The 13,785-nt window shown below is 37.2% G+C and overlaps 1 protein-coding gene across 2 annotated transcripts in view; it reads right to left on the minus strand.

The window, feature by feature from the left end:
• Nucleotides 1-4,215: 4,215 nt before the first annotated feature.
• Nucleotides 4,216-13,785, minus strand: part of STAP1 (signal transducing adaptor family member 1) — a 33,292-nt gene continuing 23,722 nt past the window's right edge. For both annotated transcript variants that reach the window (XM_072748859.1, XM_072748858.1), the window contains 3 exons: nucleotides 8,878-8,947; nucleotides 6,621-6,717; nucleotides 4,216-5,142 (listed from right to left, as the gene is read on the minus strand). In XM_072748859.1, the coding sequence (XP_072604960.1) occupies nucleotides 5,093-5,142; nucleotides 6,621-6,717; nucleotides 8,878-8,947 (217 nt within the window). In that variant the 3' untranslated portion in view covers nucleotides 4,216-5,092. The remainder of the gene's footprint in view (nucleotides 5,143-6,620; nucleotides 6,718-8,877; nucleotides 8,948-13,785) is intronic.

Below are 13,785 nucleotides of genomic sequence, written 5' to 3' on the forward strand. Positions count from 1 at the left end.
TGCTGCACTGTAGCAATAGAGGGCAGCACAAGCACCTAACACCCCCCAAAGAAAGCTCATCCTGGCCAGAGAACCTAGGAAAAGTAGACCCTGTGACCTGAAGAATAGGTGGACAGGGTGGGTGGGGTTTCCAGGGAGAAGGGTTGGAATTCTTGTTAGTTTTTTTTTTTTTTAAGATTTTATTTATTTATCAAGGCGTGATCCCGGATACCCAGGTTCAATCCCACATCAGGCTCCTTGCATGCTGCCTCTCTGCCTGTGTCTCTGCCTCTCTCTCTCTCTCTCTAATATCTCTCTCTCTCTCTCTCTCTGTCTCATGAATAAATAAAATCTTTAAAAAAAGAAAAAAGCCCCATCTTTATCTAGAAGACCAGGAAAAAGGACCTTTGGTAGCTGGAAAGTGGAGAAAACTTCTGAAGAGGTGAGAGAACTGAAAAAGCATCCCCTAGTTCTGATGAAGTGAACATAAGTTCCACATTCACCCCTAAACTGTGCATGCACAGAACATGCAAAACATATAATGAGGGCTTTGAGAAGTAAAAACTACTGAACTATATAACATATATAGTTTATGTAGTTTATTATATATGTGTAAGTTTATAAGCTAAAGTATAAAAACTGCCTACTTCCCAGGCCAATCCCTACTATATACATGCATGAAACAGACCCAAACCAACATAACAAAGGCTTGAAAACTGAACTGATGCAGGAACTTCTTCCCACAAAAAATAAGATAGAACTGCTTCAGTCTAATCTGTCTGTTCAGGATGATTGTCTACTTTAAAAAAACAAACAAAAAAAAAAAAAAACTAGGGGCGCCTGGGTGACTCCAGCTCTTGATTTTGCTCAGGTCATGATCTCAGGATCCTGAGATCAAGTCCTGAGTCCGCACCACGCATGAAGCCTGTTTAGATTCTCTCTCCCTCTCTCCTGCCCTTCACCACCCAAACCCCCTCTCAAAAAAAAAAAAAAGAAAAATGCAGAAGACCCAGCTAAGGCAGGCCCAAACTCCCGACCTACAGACAGGAAAGAATGGGGCAGGGGCAAGTGGTGGAGAGAAAGGAAATGTGAATATCTGTATACAAATATCTATCCGTGGAGGTGTGGCTTCAGAAATAAACATGAGTTTGGATTCCAACTTCATTTACTAGTGTTTCTGACTTCAATTCTTTAGCCTTGTGTGAAAACTACTTAGGTGGTGATTTTCTTGATCATAAAACAAGGATAATAATCATACTTATAAGATTATTGGGAGGAATGAAATGAGACAATTCATATAATCATGGCACTTCACATGGTGCCTATCACAGAGTAAGTATAGTCATCCAGGCTCTAGTTACTTGCTTTGGTGCTTTCCTGTTTGTGAGAGTGACAGTTTTCCTCTAGGAAGAAGGGAGGGTTTCTTTCTCCTTCCCTAATGTTATGCTTATTCATTCATTTATGTATTCCCCCAATATCCATCAGCTTCCACTCTGTGCCAGGCCCTATACCAGTTCCTTAAAAGACATTACCAAAATCCACTCAAGAAAAAATGGATAATCTGAATTGTCCTACATCTATTAAAGAAATTGAATTCATAGTTAAAAACCTTCAGCAAAGAACTCTTCAGGCCCATATGGCTCATTGGGTATATCATACCAAATATTGAAGTAAGAAAAAATACCAACTCTACACATATTTTCCAGACCACAGAGAAAGGCTGCCTAGCTAATTTTTTTATGGCAGCATTACATCAATACGAAAAATAGACAAAATAGAAGGGAACTTTCTCAATCTGGTAAATCATCTTTTAAAACCTACAGCCAACATTATACTTACTAGAGAAAGGTGGATGTTTTGTCCTTGAAAACAAAGCAAGATAAAGATTCCAATCGAATCATTTCTATTTATCATTGTTCTGGACATCGCAGCTAGTGCAATAATACACAGAAAATAAAACGTATCCAGATTGGAAAGCATTAAAGCTGTCTCTATTTATAGCTGTCATGATGTCCGCATAAAAAATTAAAAGGGGGGATCCCTGGGTGGCGCAGCGGTTTGGCGCCTGCCTTTGGCGCAGGGCGCGATCCTGGAGACCCGGGATCAAATCCCACGTCGGGCTCCTGGAGCATGGAGCCTGCTTCTCCCTCTGCCTGTGTCTCTGCCTCTCTCTCTCTGTGACTCTCATAAATAAATAAAAATTAAAAAAAAAAAATTTTTAAAAGTTAAAAGGAATCTAGTGCTGCCTTGGAGACTCAATCGGTTGAGCATGGACTCTTGGTTTGAGTTCAGGTCATGGTCTCAGGGTCCCAGATCAAGCCCTATATCAGGCTCCATGCTCAGCACAGAGTCTGCTTGAGATTCACTCCCTCTCCTCTGCCCCTGCTCTGGCTCCCTCACACTCTCTCTGAATTAAAAAAAAAAAAAACTTTAGAAATGAATAGAAATGTAGCAAATGAAATCTTGGAATTCCAAGATCAGTAAACAAAAAATATATTTCTATATATTACCAATAAATAATTGGAATCCAAATTGTTAAAAACAGTATCGTTTGGGGATCCCTGAGTGGCTCAGCAGTTTAGCGCCTGCCTTTGGCCCAGGGCGCGATTCTGGAGTCCCGGGATCGAGTCCCGCATCAGGTTCCCGGCATGAAGCCTGCTTCTCCCTCTGCCTGTGTCTCTGCCTCTCTCTCTCTATGTCTATCATGAATTAAAAAAAAAAAAAAAAAGGTATCGTTTACAATAGCACCAAGAAATTAAATAGGTATTAATCTAACAAAATATGTGCAGGATCAGTATGCTAAAAACCATAAAGAACCCTAAAAGAAATCAAAGATAATCTAAATAGCTGGAGGGATATATTATTTCCCAGTTAGAAGAAAATAATGTCAAGATCTCAGTTTTCCCTGACCTCATCTAAAACTTCAAAATCCAAAACTCTGGAGGATTTTTCTGTAAGTATGTTGATTCTAAGACTTATGCTGAAAGGCAGAGAACTAGATTGGTCCAAACAATTTTGAAAAGAACAAAGTTAAAAAAAAGTTAAAAAAAAAAAAAAAAGAAAAGAACAAAGTTGGATTCATGTCTTCTGATTTCAAGAACTACTGTAAAGCTACAGTAATCAAGATAGCATGGTATTGGCAAAAGGATAAGAACATATATCAATGGAAATTTATCCATAAAAATAGGATCAGTTGATTTTTTTTTACAAAGGTACGAAAGCTATTGAATGAAAAGATTATCTTTTTTTAAGTAACTGCTCAATTGCATACCTAAATGCAAATAAAATCAATTTTCCCATTAAAATTAATTTTAAATGGCTCACAGACAATGTGAAACAAAACTATGACATTTCTAGAAGAAAACATAGGGAGAAAAATCTTTGTGATCTTAGGCAGAGTTCTCAGATACAACACCAAAAGTATATACAGAAGCAAAAACATCATTTGTACTTCATTAAAATTTAAAACATGCTTCGCAAAAGGCACTGTTAATGAAAAACAATATTTGCAAATTATATCTGACAAATGACATATTCAGAATATGCACTGAATTATCAAAATTCAACCATAAGAAAACAAAACCCCAACAAAAACGTGGACAAAAATAGATATTTTACCAAATAAGGTATGTGAATATTAAATAGCACATGAAAAGATGCTCAATGTAATTAACCATTAGGGAAATACATTTTAAAACCAGAGGGAGGACACCTGAGTGGCTCAGTGGCTGAGCGTCTTGCCTTCAGCTCTGATTGTGATCCCCAGAATCTGGGATCGAGTCCTGCATCAGGCTCCCCACGGGGAGCCTGCTTCTCCCTCTATCTATGTCTCTGCCTCTCTGTGTTTCTTATGAATAAATAAAATATTTTAAAAATAAAACCACAGAGATACCACTACACACTTATTAGAGTTACCTTTTTTTTTTTTTTTTTTTTAATGACAATACCAGTGGGCTGTGTGGAGCATGCAACTCTTGATATCAGGGTCATGAGTTTAAGCCCCATGTGTGGTGTAGAGTTTACTCAAAGTTTTTAAAAAATGTTTTCATAACAATACCAAGTGCTGATAAGGATGTAACTACAAACTCTAACATCAATGGCAGATATGCAAAAAGAACTTGTGAAGAGTGTAGCAGTTTCTTATAAAGTTAAATGTACTCTTTCCATATAACCCAATAATCTCATTCCTAGATATTTTACCCAAGTGAAATGAAGACTTATGTTTACATCTGCATATGAATCTATATGAATACATTTTAATTGTTGGGTGGATAAACAAACTAGTTCTTCCATATAGTGAAATACTATTCAGCAATAAAGAACAAGCTAGTAATACAACACTTGTGTGAATCTAGACAATACGAAGAATGAATGTAATCAGCCTCAAAAGTTTTCCATACTGTGATTCCATTGATATGACATTTTGGAAAATGCAAAACAGATCAGTAGTTGCCAGGGATTGTGGGTGAGAAGGGTTAACTATAAAGAAAGAACATTAGGGCATTTTTTTAGGTGATGAAACTTTCTGTATCTTGATTCTGCTGATGGTTGTCAAAACTCATTAGACTGTATACCAAAACAGGTGAATTTTATTACACGCAGGTTAAATTTTTTTAAAAAAAGAAGTATAGCTGTGTACATAAGACACATCACACTTCAATTTTTTTATTCAATTCACAGCTTCTTTACCAGAAGCTCCAGCAGGGCCATACTTGATCCTTAACACTAAGAATTTCTAGCCCAAGGACTTGAGGTTTCCTTCTCCTCTTAACAGCTCTGAGATATGTGAGAGAGCCTGAGCTAACTCCTCAAGTATTGGAGAATACGTGAAGAGAGCGGTTCAGCCAGCTCCAGCTGGCTACCAGCAACAGATGTGTGAATGAGACCAACCTGAAACATACAGCCCCAGTCAGGACACCAGCTGGTTACAGTTGTGTTAGTGACAAGTGACACTAGCAGAAGAACTGCCCAACTGAATACAATCCAAATTGTCAATGCACAGAATTGTGAGCAAATAAAATGGTGGTTGATTTAACTACCATGTTTTGGGGTGGTTTGTCACACAGAATTAGATAACTGACATGAAACAAATTATATCAGATTCACTGCCACCCTAAACATTTTTTTTTAATTTTAGAGATGTTGCAGGAAATCCTTTGGTCTCTGAAAAAAAAAAATCAATAATTACTTTTTACATTAATGATTATATTAATAGTAGATTTCTATAAATGGTGTTTTCCTGCATTACACCTGCATAATATATTATTCTGGGGATATCGGTAGTGATATGTTCAGCCTTTGTAGTTCTATTTTAAGAGAGGTGTTCAGAAATTAGTATACAGAAAAGGTCAAAGATGTGATAAGAGGGCTGAAGGAACCAATAACTTATATAGGACAAAGACTAAAGGAGGGACATTGTGGCTGCTTTTAAATATTTGATGGGATTTTAAAAACCCTGAGTTGTTTCAAAGCCAGAAATTAGATTATATGGAAGTTAAAGAAATACTTCAGACTCAAGGAAGAATTCTCCAATATGAGCACTGATCAAAAGTGAAGTGTGCTGCCTCAAAAACCAGTGAGGCAACCATCATTAGGAATTTTCAAACAAGCTGAATGGTCACATCTTAGAGACATTTTCTATCCTGAGTTTGCAGGTGATTCCCATATAGATTGAGACACTGTACTAGATAATTTCCCTAAAGTTCCGACTCTGAGTTTATTTATTTGGCATCACAAGATTCATAATATGTTTTCAACATTGGACTTTTAAAGTTGCTGGCTTTTAAAATTTAATCAGACTTTTCAGATATGCCCTGATGCAGGTAAGCCAAACGAAGTTGTTTTTCCTCATAATCTGTAGGAACCGGGACTTATTTTGGTAACTGAGTCCAAACAAACTGGAAATATTTTATCTCTCCTGCCCACAGCTTTTGTCAAATAATCATATGTATCAGGGATTGTTTCAAAGGCTGGAAAGAAAGTATCACATTCAACCGGCCCTGCTTTGCTAAAAACAGCTGCAAACAGGGCCAATTTCATGGTCATGTGAACTATGAAACTGCCTAAGATCCCATTCTTGGTTTAATGATCTATTATCACTGTTTTGAAATTCTTAATAATTTATGAACAAGGGGCTTCACAAATTCTCTAGCCAGTCCTGACTACTCCCTCCTTGTTATCTTACACTCAGACTTAGGCTTTTATAATGAAACAAGATTCTCTCTCAAGTCATCTACTGCCTAATGGCCAATTCCCAACCTTCATCCATTTTAATCTGACTAGAGCATCTGGTATTGTCGACAGATCATACTCTTAAATCCCGTTTGGTTCCCATGGCTCTATTTCCATGACTCTGTATAAGGATGGTTTTCATATTAACTTGTTTGATAAAGCCAAGTAGAATGATGGATGAAATTAGTAGTCACAATATGTGCCTTATGGCTTTTCTTTCTCTAGAGTGGGATAGTACTCATCCCCCAGAATATATTGGTACTCCCTTAATTTCACAAGGTCAGTGACAAAATGACTTACAAATAGATTTCATCCTACCTGATTGTATTACAAAACATATATGGGGGGGGGGGTGGAGGGGAGGGAAAGTTGTTTTGTTTTGCTGATACAGCAATAAGATAAAGACATACCAAGGGTTTCATCAGTTGAATATATAAATGGTCGTAAATTTCCTCGAGTCTCCTTCATGAAATAATCAATGACACTGAAAAGGTTTGGGAGTGTAACCTGTATGAAAAGTGAGAGAAGGCTCAGTGTCATCCATGTAAAGAGAAAGTAAAAGAAAGCTCATGTGAAATTTAATGAAGATTGATGTGAATTTCCTGACCTCTAGAAAAACATATCAATACCTCACTTCAGTCAGGTACTGAATGGCTAATGTTTCCGACCCATGCATTTTCCTTCTCTTTTATAATATCTAATTCCCTGTTGAGAAATTTCCCCCTCCCCATGGAGTACATTTTGGCGGACAATAACTAGGTACTCTACTCTTTCCTCGTTCTTGCATGAGAATGTGACTCAGGGTAGACCAGAAAGTGTTCCCTTCCTGAAGTTAGAACTTGAGTAGAGGAACAAGGAAGGATAGCAGATTCCTAATCAGATGGTTCTTACTACGGTTGACCCTTGGACAATAGGAGTTAAGGATACCAACCCCTGTGCACACAAAAATCCACATTATAACTTTGACTCTTCCCAAAACTAGACACGAATAGCCTACTGTTAACCAGAGGCCTTACCAATAACATGATCGGTTGATTAATACATATTGAGTATGTTATATGTACCTTATACTCCATTCTTAGAATAAAGTAAGCCAGAGAAAAGGAAATGTTAAGAAAAATCACAAGAAAAATACATTTGCAATACAGTTTGTACTCAAAAAAATCCACATGTAAGTGGACCCATGCAGTTCCAACCCACATGTTGTTCAAGGGTCAACTGTACCAGTGACTGCTTCCTAGTCCCTGGAGATCTTCTAGCTTTCCAGTCATTTCATGTGCTTCCCATGTTCTTAAATCTGTCTTTGCTTAAGTTAGTTATTTGGTTTCTTCTGATTGAAACCAAAGAACCCTTAAAGCCAGAGAATTTAGCATTTTAATATCTCACTGTAACAGGATAATTTGCTTGGCTAAAAGTAGCTGAAATGTGTTGCCACGCCCAAACCAATATTTTCATACAAGTAAAATCAGGTTAAACCTGAATATCCCTGGTAAATTTGAAAAAAAATAAAATGACAACCTGGTTGAGGGGTAGGATAGGGGAATGTGAAAGGGGAAAGAACAATCCAGGCTGTTAGCTTTCCTTAAACTGGATGCTATTTGGGCTAATTACAGATAAAGGAGCCCCAGTTCACCAGTCCGACCTGGCGTTCTTCTTCCTGACCATTGCTTCCAGTCAGTTGGTTATTTGGCTTATTCTTCAGCAATCCAGTGGTTTGTTTCCTTCATTACAATTTTTGAAAAAGCCCTGGCAGGCATGGACATGAGAGCTGAGAAGCTCTAAAAGGCATTTATGGCAAAGATGTAAGTGGAACATATGAGTCAGCAGCTTCCCTCCTCTTGGCAAAAGTCAGGACTGCATTCTAAGAAATAGGTTCTAAACATAAAATTCAACCATGCTGCCCCTTTTGCTATCTGAGCAACACAGTGGGCCTGGAGAGACAGATGCACTAAGCTCAATTTTAGAGGTGTTAAGATACGTATCTTCAAGACTCATGAGTTCCATGTGTGTGCTATAACTTTCCTGGTCCCACTGCAGCCTGAGATCACACGACTGTAGTCCCTTTTCCCAGCACCTGGACCACAACCCACATCACTACCTTTACCTGCATAACAGTAATTGCCTCAGGGCAATGATGAATATTCAACTAGATGATATATGTAAAGTACTTATTTCTCTGCCTAACCCAGTGACCTAATGATTATGATATCATATCATTAGCTCCATGGTAAGGTGATTGGGGTAGAAGAGGGGCTGCAGACTAGGAATAGAGCATTTCTTCATGATTATGTTGCTATTATGAGAGAGATTTCCAAACTGCATGACAGGTATTAGAGGACTGGGCACCCACAGATTTTTTTCCCCATTAGAAATAAGCACACTGAAATACGTAGAGTTAGAGGATATAAAACAGATATTTAACAAAAAAATTTTCCCCTCTCTGAAATAATTGTATTGATAGAGACTACAGAAAAACAAACAATTGTTAGCACACTCTCTTCTACGGCGCCTCATCTACCTGCTTCTGGATCTCACTTATCACCCTGGTTATCTGTCATTTTCAGGGCACTGTGTTCCTAGGCAAGGGCTTTTCTATCTTTCTTTAAATTCTATAAGGTAGAGTTGGGGAAAAACAAATTCCTCAAAGACAAGGAAATAGCTACTTACAGGTCTTTCCAGTTCAATGGTGTAGTTTTTTCCTACACTCATCACTTTGTAGTGCTTGATTCTTGGCAAACTAAAATGAAAAAAAAAATCTCCATTTGGATCAACTCAAATTAAAGTGAATATAAAATATCTCCTGTAGAGTAAACCCTATGTTTCCATTTCTGTAGTTAGGCAAAAAAAAAAAAAAAAAAAAAGGTGGAGGGTAATGATAGTTTTTATTTTGTTATTTACCTGGTTCTCTGTCTGTTTTTAGGGAGTTATACACTAGGAATATAGAAACCTGGGTCATTGAGTAGGTGAATGGATAACCGAAAAAAAGGAATCAAGAACTAAAAATCTTTCAGGCAAAAATCATTTTTTATGCCAGTAATTTACAAAGCAAGGCAACATTATAAAATCCTGCACAGGCACATACAAATCAGATAGTTATTCTCTAGATTAACAGGGAAGTAGAAAGAATTACTGAAAGAAAATTACTTTCTACTCTACCCTCATCACTGTTCCTATCAGAATTCCCTGGATGGCTGTTCTTTCTGCTAGCTCATATACCACCTTGGACACTGCTAACTCTGGGGCTGACTCACAGATACAGAAAATGCTCTGTGAGAATGTAAACCACTAGATGAACCATAGTGTCTTCCTCTGCTAGGGTCACATAGAGCTCTAAATTATTACCACCCTAAACATGGTATTTTATCTATTTGCCTTTGTCTTCCAGCATTAGGCACACAGTATTTATGAAACTGAATTTTTAAAATATTACAAGTCCATCTTATAGTGCTATTTGCTACGACTGATTTATACTGAGAGCAGAAGTCAGTAGGTTTGAATTGTAGGCCTTGAATTCCTTTGATTCATATGACAACAGTGTCAGGACCAAGACATCTTGTAATGTTGAAAAGTTAAAAGTATTTATTACACTACCATCGGCTTGAAAGAAAAACTAATTCAACATCTATCCAATTTACAGAAGTGGTCTAAAGCTGTCTATCAGGGTAAGTTTGTTGGCAGGACCTCCCACCTTCTTTTTTATCCCCCGTCTCTCCATTTCCAGGTCACATTCCTCTAGGACTGAATTACACTTCTTTTCAAGGGACTTTTTCCTCCTCTACCACAATATCCAAATATTCTCTCAATTGACTATCACATTGGAAAACAGCTTTTATTTATTCTATTCCAGTGGCTTATTCTAGGACTTTATTTTTAAAACATGGGATGAAATCTAAATAACCTTCCCCCCCACCCCAAATAACCTCTCTCCTAAGAAAAAAAAACTAAAAATAAAAAGTATTCTTTATGTTACCCTGTAAGTGGTGACAACGATTGTTGTTAGTAATAGCTATTATATCATCATCATCATTATCCATAACAATTCTATCTATCGGAGGAAAAGTAGCAAACAAAGATTAACAGAGTTTCTTGGAACTTTGACTAAGAGGACTAAGTTCTGAGGCAGAAAGTAAGGTAGAAAAAAATGCCATTGAAATCACTTAGGCTTTGAATCTCCCTTTAGACTTTTGTTTTTCTTTCATAGTTTGTTTTGTTTTTCCAAAGAAATAAAGATAAAGGAAAAAAATGAGATTGATAAAATTTGCTAGATTGAGGTTTCTTGATTATGATCTCAAAAAAAAAAAAAACTAACTTGTCATTTAGCAAGTGTATGGCCTTAAATGTTATATAAATACTTGGTTTTAGCTTCTGACCTCAAGTTTTGTAAAGGAATTAATTCAGGGTCAATATGTTCTAGCGTTTCCTTGGCTAATGACTATTACTAGCTTGCCATGTGGTCACAACAATTTTAAGAAAGCCAAACCACTAGGTTTGTTGTAAGAATAGCTCTATGTCTTTTGAATTCACACATCACTGCTCTGGGTAAAGTGAGATGATATTTTACATGGAGAGAAGAGTCACCTGATAATTTGGTACTATGTGACTTTTGCTTTTTCCTGAGAACTACGATCTTCCCTCCCACAGCTGATTTGTCTACAGATGGAGATAATTTTACTTTCAAGCACTGTTTTGTAAACTAACCTGTCCTTTTCAGCTAGTATTTTACCAGACACAGTCACCTAAACTTGCATGGCTGCACATTTCTCCTACAAACCCCAGAATGAATTGGTTTTGTGGGTTGTTACTCACCTGTGTTCAGATGCTTCCTAATCATCTAGATTTTTTGCCAAAGTCTTTACATTAAGCTCTACAGTCTAACAAACTAACATCCTACTACTCTCTTCAACTGCTACAACTTCATACAGAAGATATGAAATCTAGGACTTCTCAAATTTCTGTTCGGAAGCATTAGACAATACATATGACAATCCCTAATATCATAGATATTTCTGGCTCATAAGGAAAATTGGTGCAACAACAGTTAAAATTTTTCATATCCATTCCAACCATAAACTATTCCTAAATAAGCACATACCCATTCTAGCGTTAGAACATGCTACTTTGACCATTCCTCTCTCTCCGCTTTCTAAATTTGAACTTTTGGGAGGAGAGGATTAGTTTTATGAAATTTTAATGTTTTTTGGACCATCAGCTGTATAAAAGCACAAATTTCTATATGAATTCAAACTGGCAGTGACTTTCCTAAAATTAGAAATAGGAAATTTGATATAAACTCCCTTGCCAGACTCTTTCTTATGAGTTTAAATTTGACTTAAATATAATACACATATAAGTAAAAACTGTGATGTTCATTTCATATCCTAAGTATAGAAACTCATTGAGTTCGGTCACAAACCACATCTACAGCAGAAAATGCTGTTATTTCTGATAGTTCACGTTTACGGAAAATGCAGTGCAAAAGCTGGGCTAATTTAAACCATCTTATAAAGAGCTCAGGCTGCTATTGTGCAGAAAACACATGGTCTTAAAGAGTCATTAGCTCCTAGGGACTTTGTTCATTTCATACAGAATAATAATACAGGGTTCACATGCTAATGAACTGAACACTCAATCCAACCAAGAAAAGAATAAAATGAAGGGGAAAAGTTAATCATCCTCTTGCATCATTTAGCTTTCCAGCAGTTAAATTTTTAAAAACAAAATCTGAGAAATAGATTTTAATTCAGTTATATATGCTCTTAATTTTTAAAGGTATATTCAATTCAATTTCCTAAGCCCTGAAAAAGAACAACCTCCTTGACCAGGATGTACTCAACAAAAATATTCACTTTTCTCCCAGGACTTCTAATGTAATGGCAGTCACAATTTTTATTTCTTTTGGATTTGTTTCAAAATAGCCAATTGAATTATAAATCAAATAAATTAAAATTGAGTAATCTGTGATATTCTATCATATTAGTTGAAAATACATTAACTCCAAATATCAGCCTTTGTAATAAAAAATAATGAAACAGAGGACCCCTGGGTGGCTCAGTGGTTGAGCGTCTGCCTTCAGCTCAGGGGTCCTGGAATCAAGTTCTGAATCAGGCTCCCTGCATGGGGCCTGCTTCTCCCTCTGCCTGTGTCTCTGCCTCTCTCTGAGTGTCTCTCATGAAGAAAAGAAAGGAAGAAGAAAGAAAGAAAAAGAGAAGGAAGCAAGGGAAAGAAAGAAAGAAGAAAGAAAGAAAGAAGAAAGAGAAAGAAAAAGAAAGAAAGAAAGAAGAAAGAAAGAAAGAAAGAAAGAAAGAAAGAAAGAAAGAAAGAAAGAGAAAAGAAGAAAGAAAGAAGAAGAAAAAGAAAGACGGACAAGAAGGCTAAGGTGACATAGATATTCATTGTGGAAACACACACACACACACACACAGACTCTCACTTCACACACAGAACTGGGCCCTGATCTACTATCTATCATTCTTGCCACCTGTTCAGGGCACGCGGCTGTTGTATAAAGACCAGCCTCTGTTTATATGGAGTAATTGGCAAATGATGAAACTTGTTGGACCATGGCTCTTTTTCCTGCCTTTATTCACTGTCAGTGTCTTCATATTTCATATATTTAGAATTATTGATATTTATAGTGGACTGGTAGATAGAGTCATTGACAGATATGTTACAGCTAAAATAATTAATGGAATATTATCCCCAGAAAGAATAGCAAATTCAAGAATCAAAGTTCTGGTTATGCTTTTATATGAAAGATAATTACTTATTGAACATTTTCATTTAGGACAAAAACCTGTATTATCAGTTGTCAAAGTGTTAACTAACCCAGAGTGCCTATTTATTGAAATGCAAGATTTCATAGACTTAGAGCTGGAGTGGACCTTAGCAGATCAAACCACCTTAGCTACATGGAAAAACCAACTTTTGCATGTGTCACTGACTTTATCAAAGGTAAAACCATTTTACTAGAAAGAAATTCTTAACCTTGACAAGAGGTTCCCATGTGGTCCTTTTTATAGATGTCAGGTTATGTTACCTCTTCATTCATCACAGTCCAGAAGCCTCTCGTGTCGTTCAGAGTATATAACTCTTGCCCTACAGTGACCTGGAGGGCTCAGAGTGATCAGTCCCTCCCCCCGCCACCTCTGAAATCTCATTTACCACTATTTGCTTGTTCACTGCATTGCAATCACAGTGGCCTCTTTTTGTTTTTGAATAAACCCAGCCCTCTTCTGCCTCTGGGCACATGTATTTAATGCCTGGAATGCTCCTGTCCCAAATATTGGCATGGTTTCTTCCCTCACTCCCTTCAGGGCCCTATTTAAATGCTAGTTAATAAAGCAGCCCTTCCCTGACCACTCTGTATTAGGACAATAGTGGGGCCCCTGGGTGGCTCAGTAGGTTAAGTATCCGCCTTTAGCTCAGGTCATGATCCCAGGGTCCTGGGACTGAGCCGCATGTTGAGCCCCATGTCAGCCTCTGTGCTTCTCCCTCTCCCTCTGCCTGCCGTTCCCCCTGCTTGTGCATGCACTCTCAGTTTCTCATTTTCTGTCAAATAAATAAAATCAACCAAAA

The sequence above is a fragment of the Vulpes vulpes genome, chromosome 2 (genome assembly GCF_048418805.1).
Source record: "Vulpes vulpes isolate BD-2025 chromosome 2, VulVul3, whole genome shotgun sequence".
Taxonomy (NCBI): domain Eukaryota; kingdom Metazoa; phylum Chordata; class Mammalia; order Carnivora; family Canidae; genus Vulpes; species Vulpes vulpes.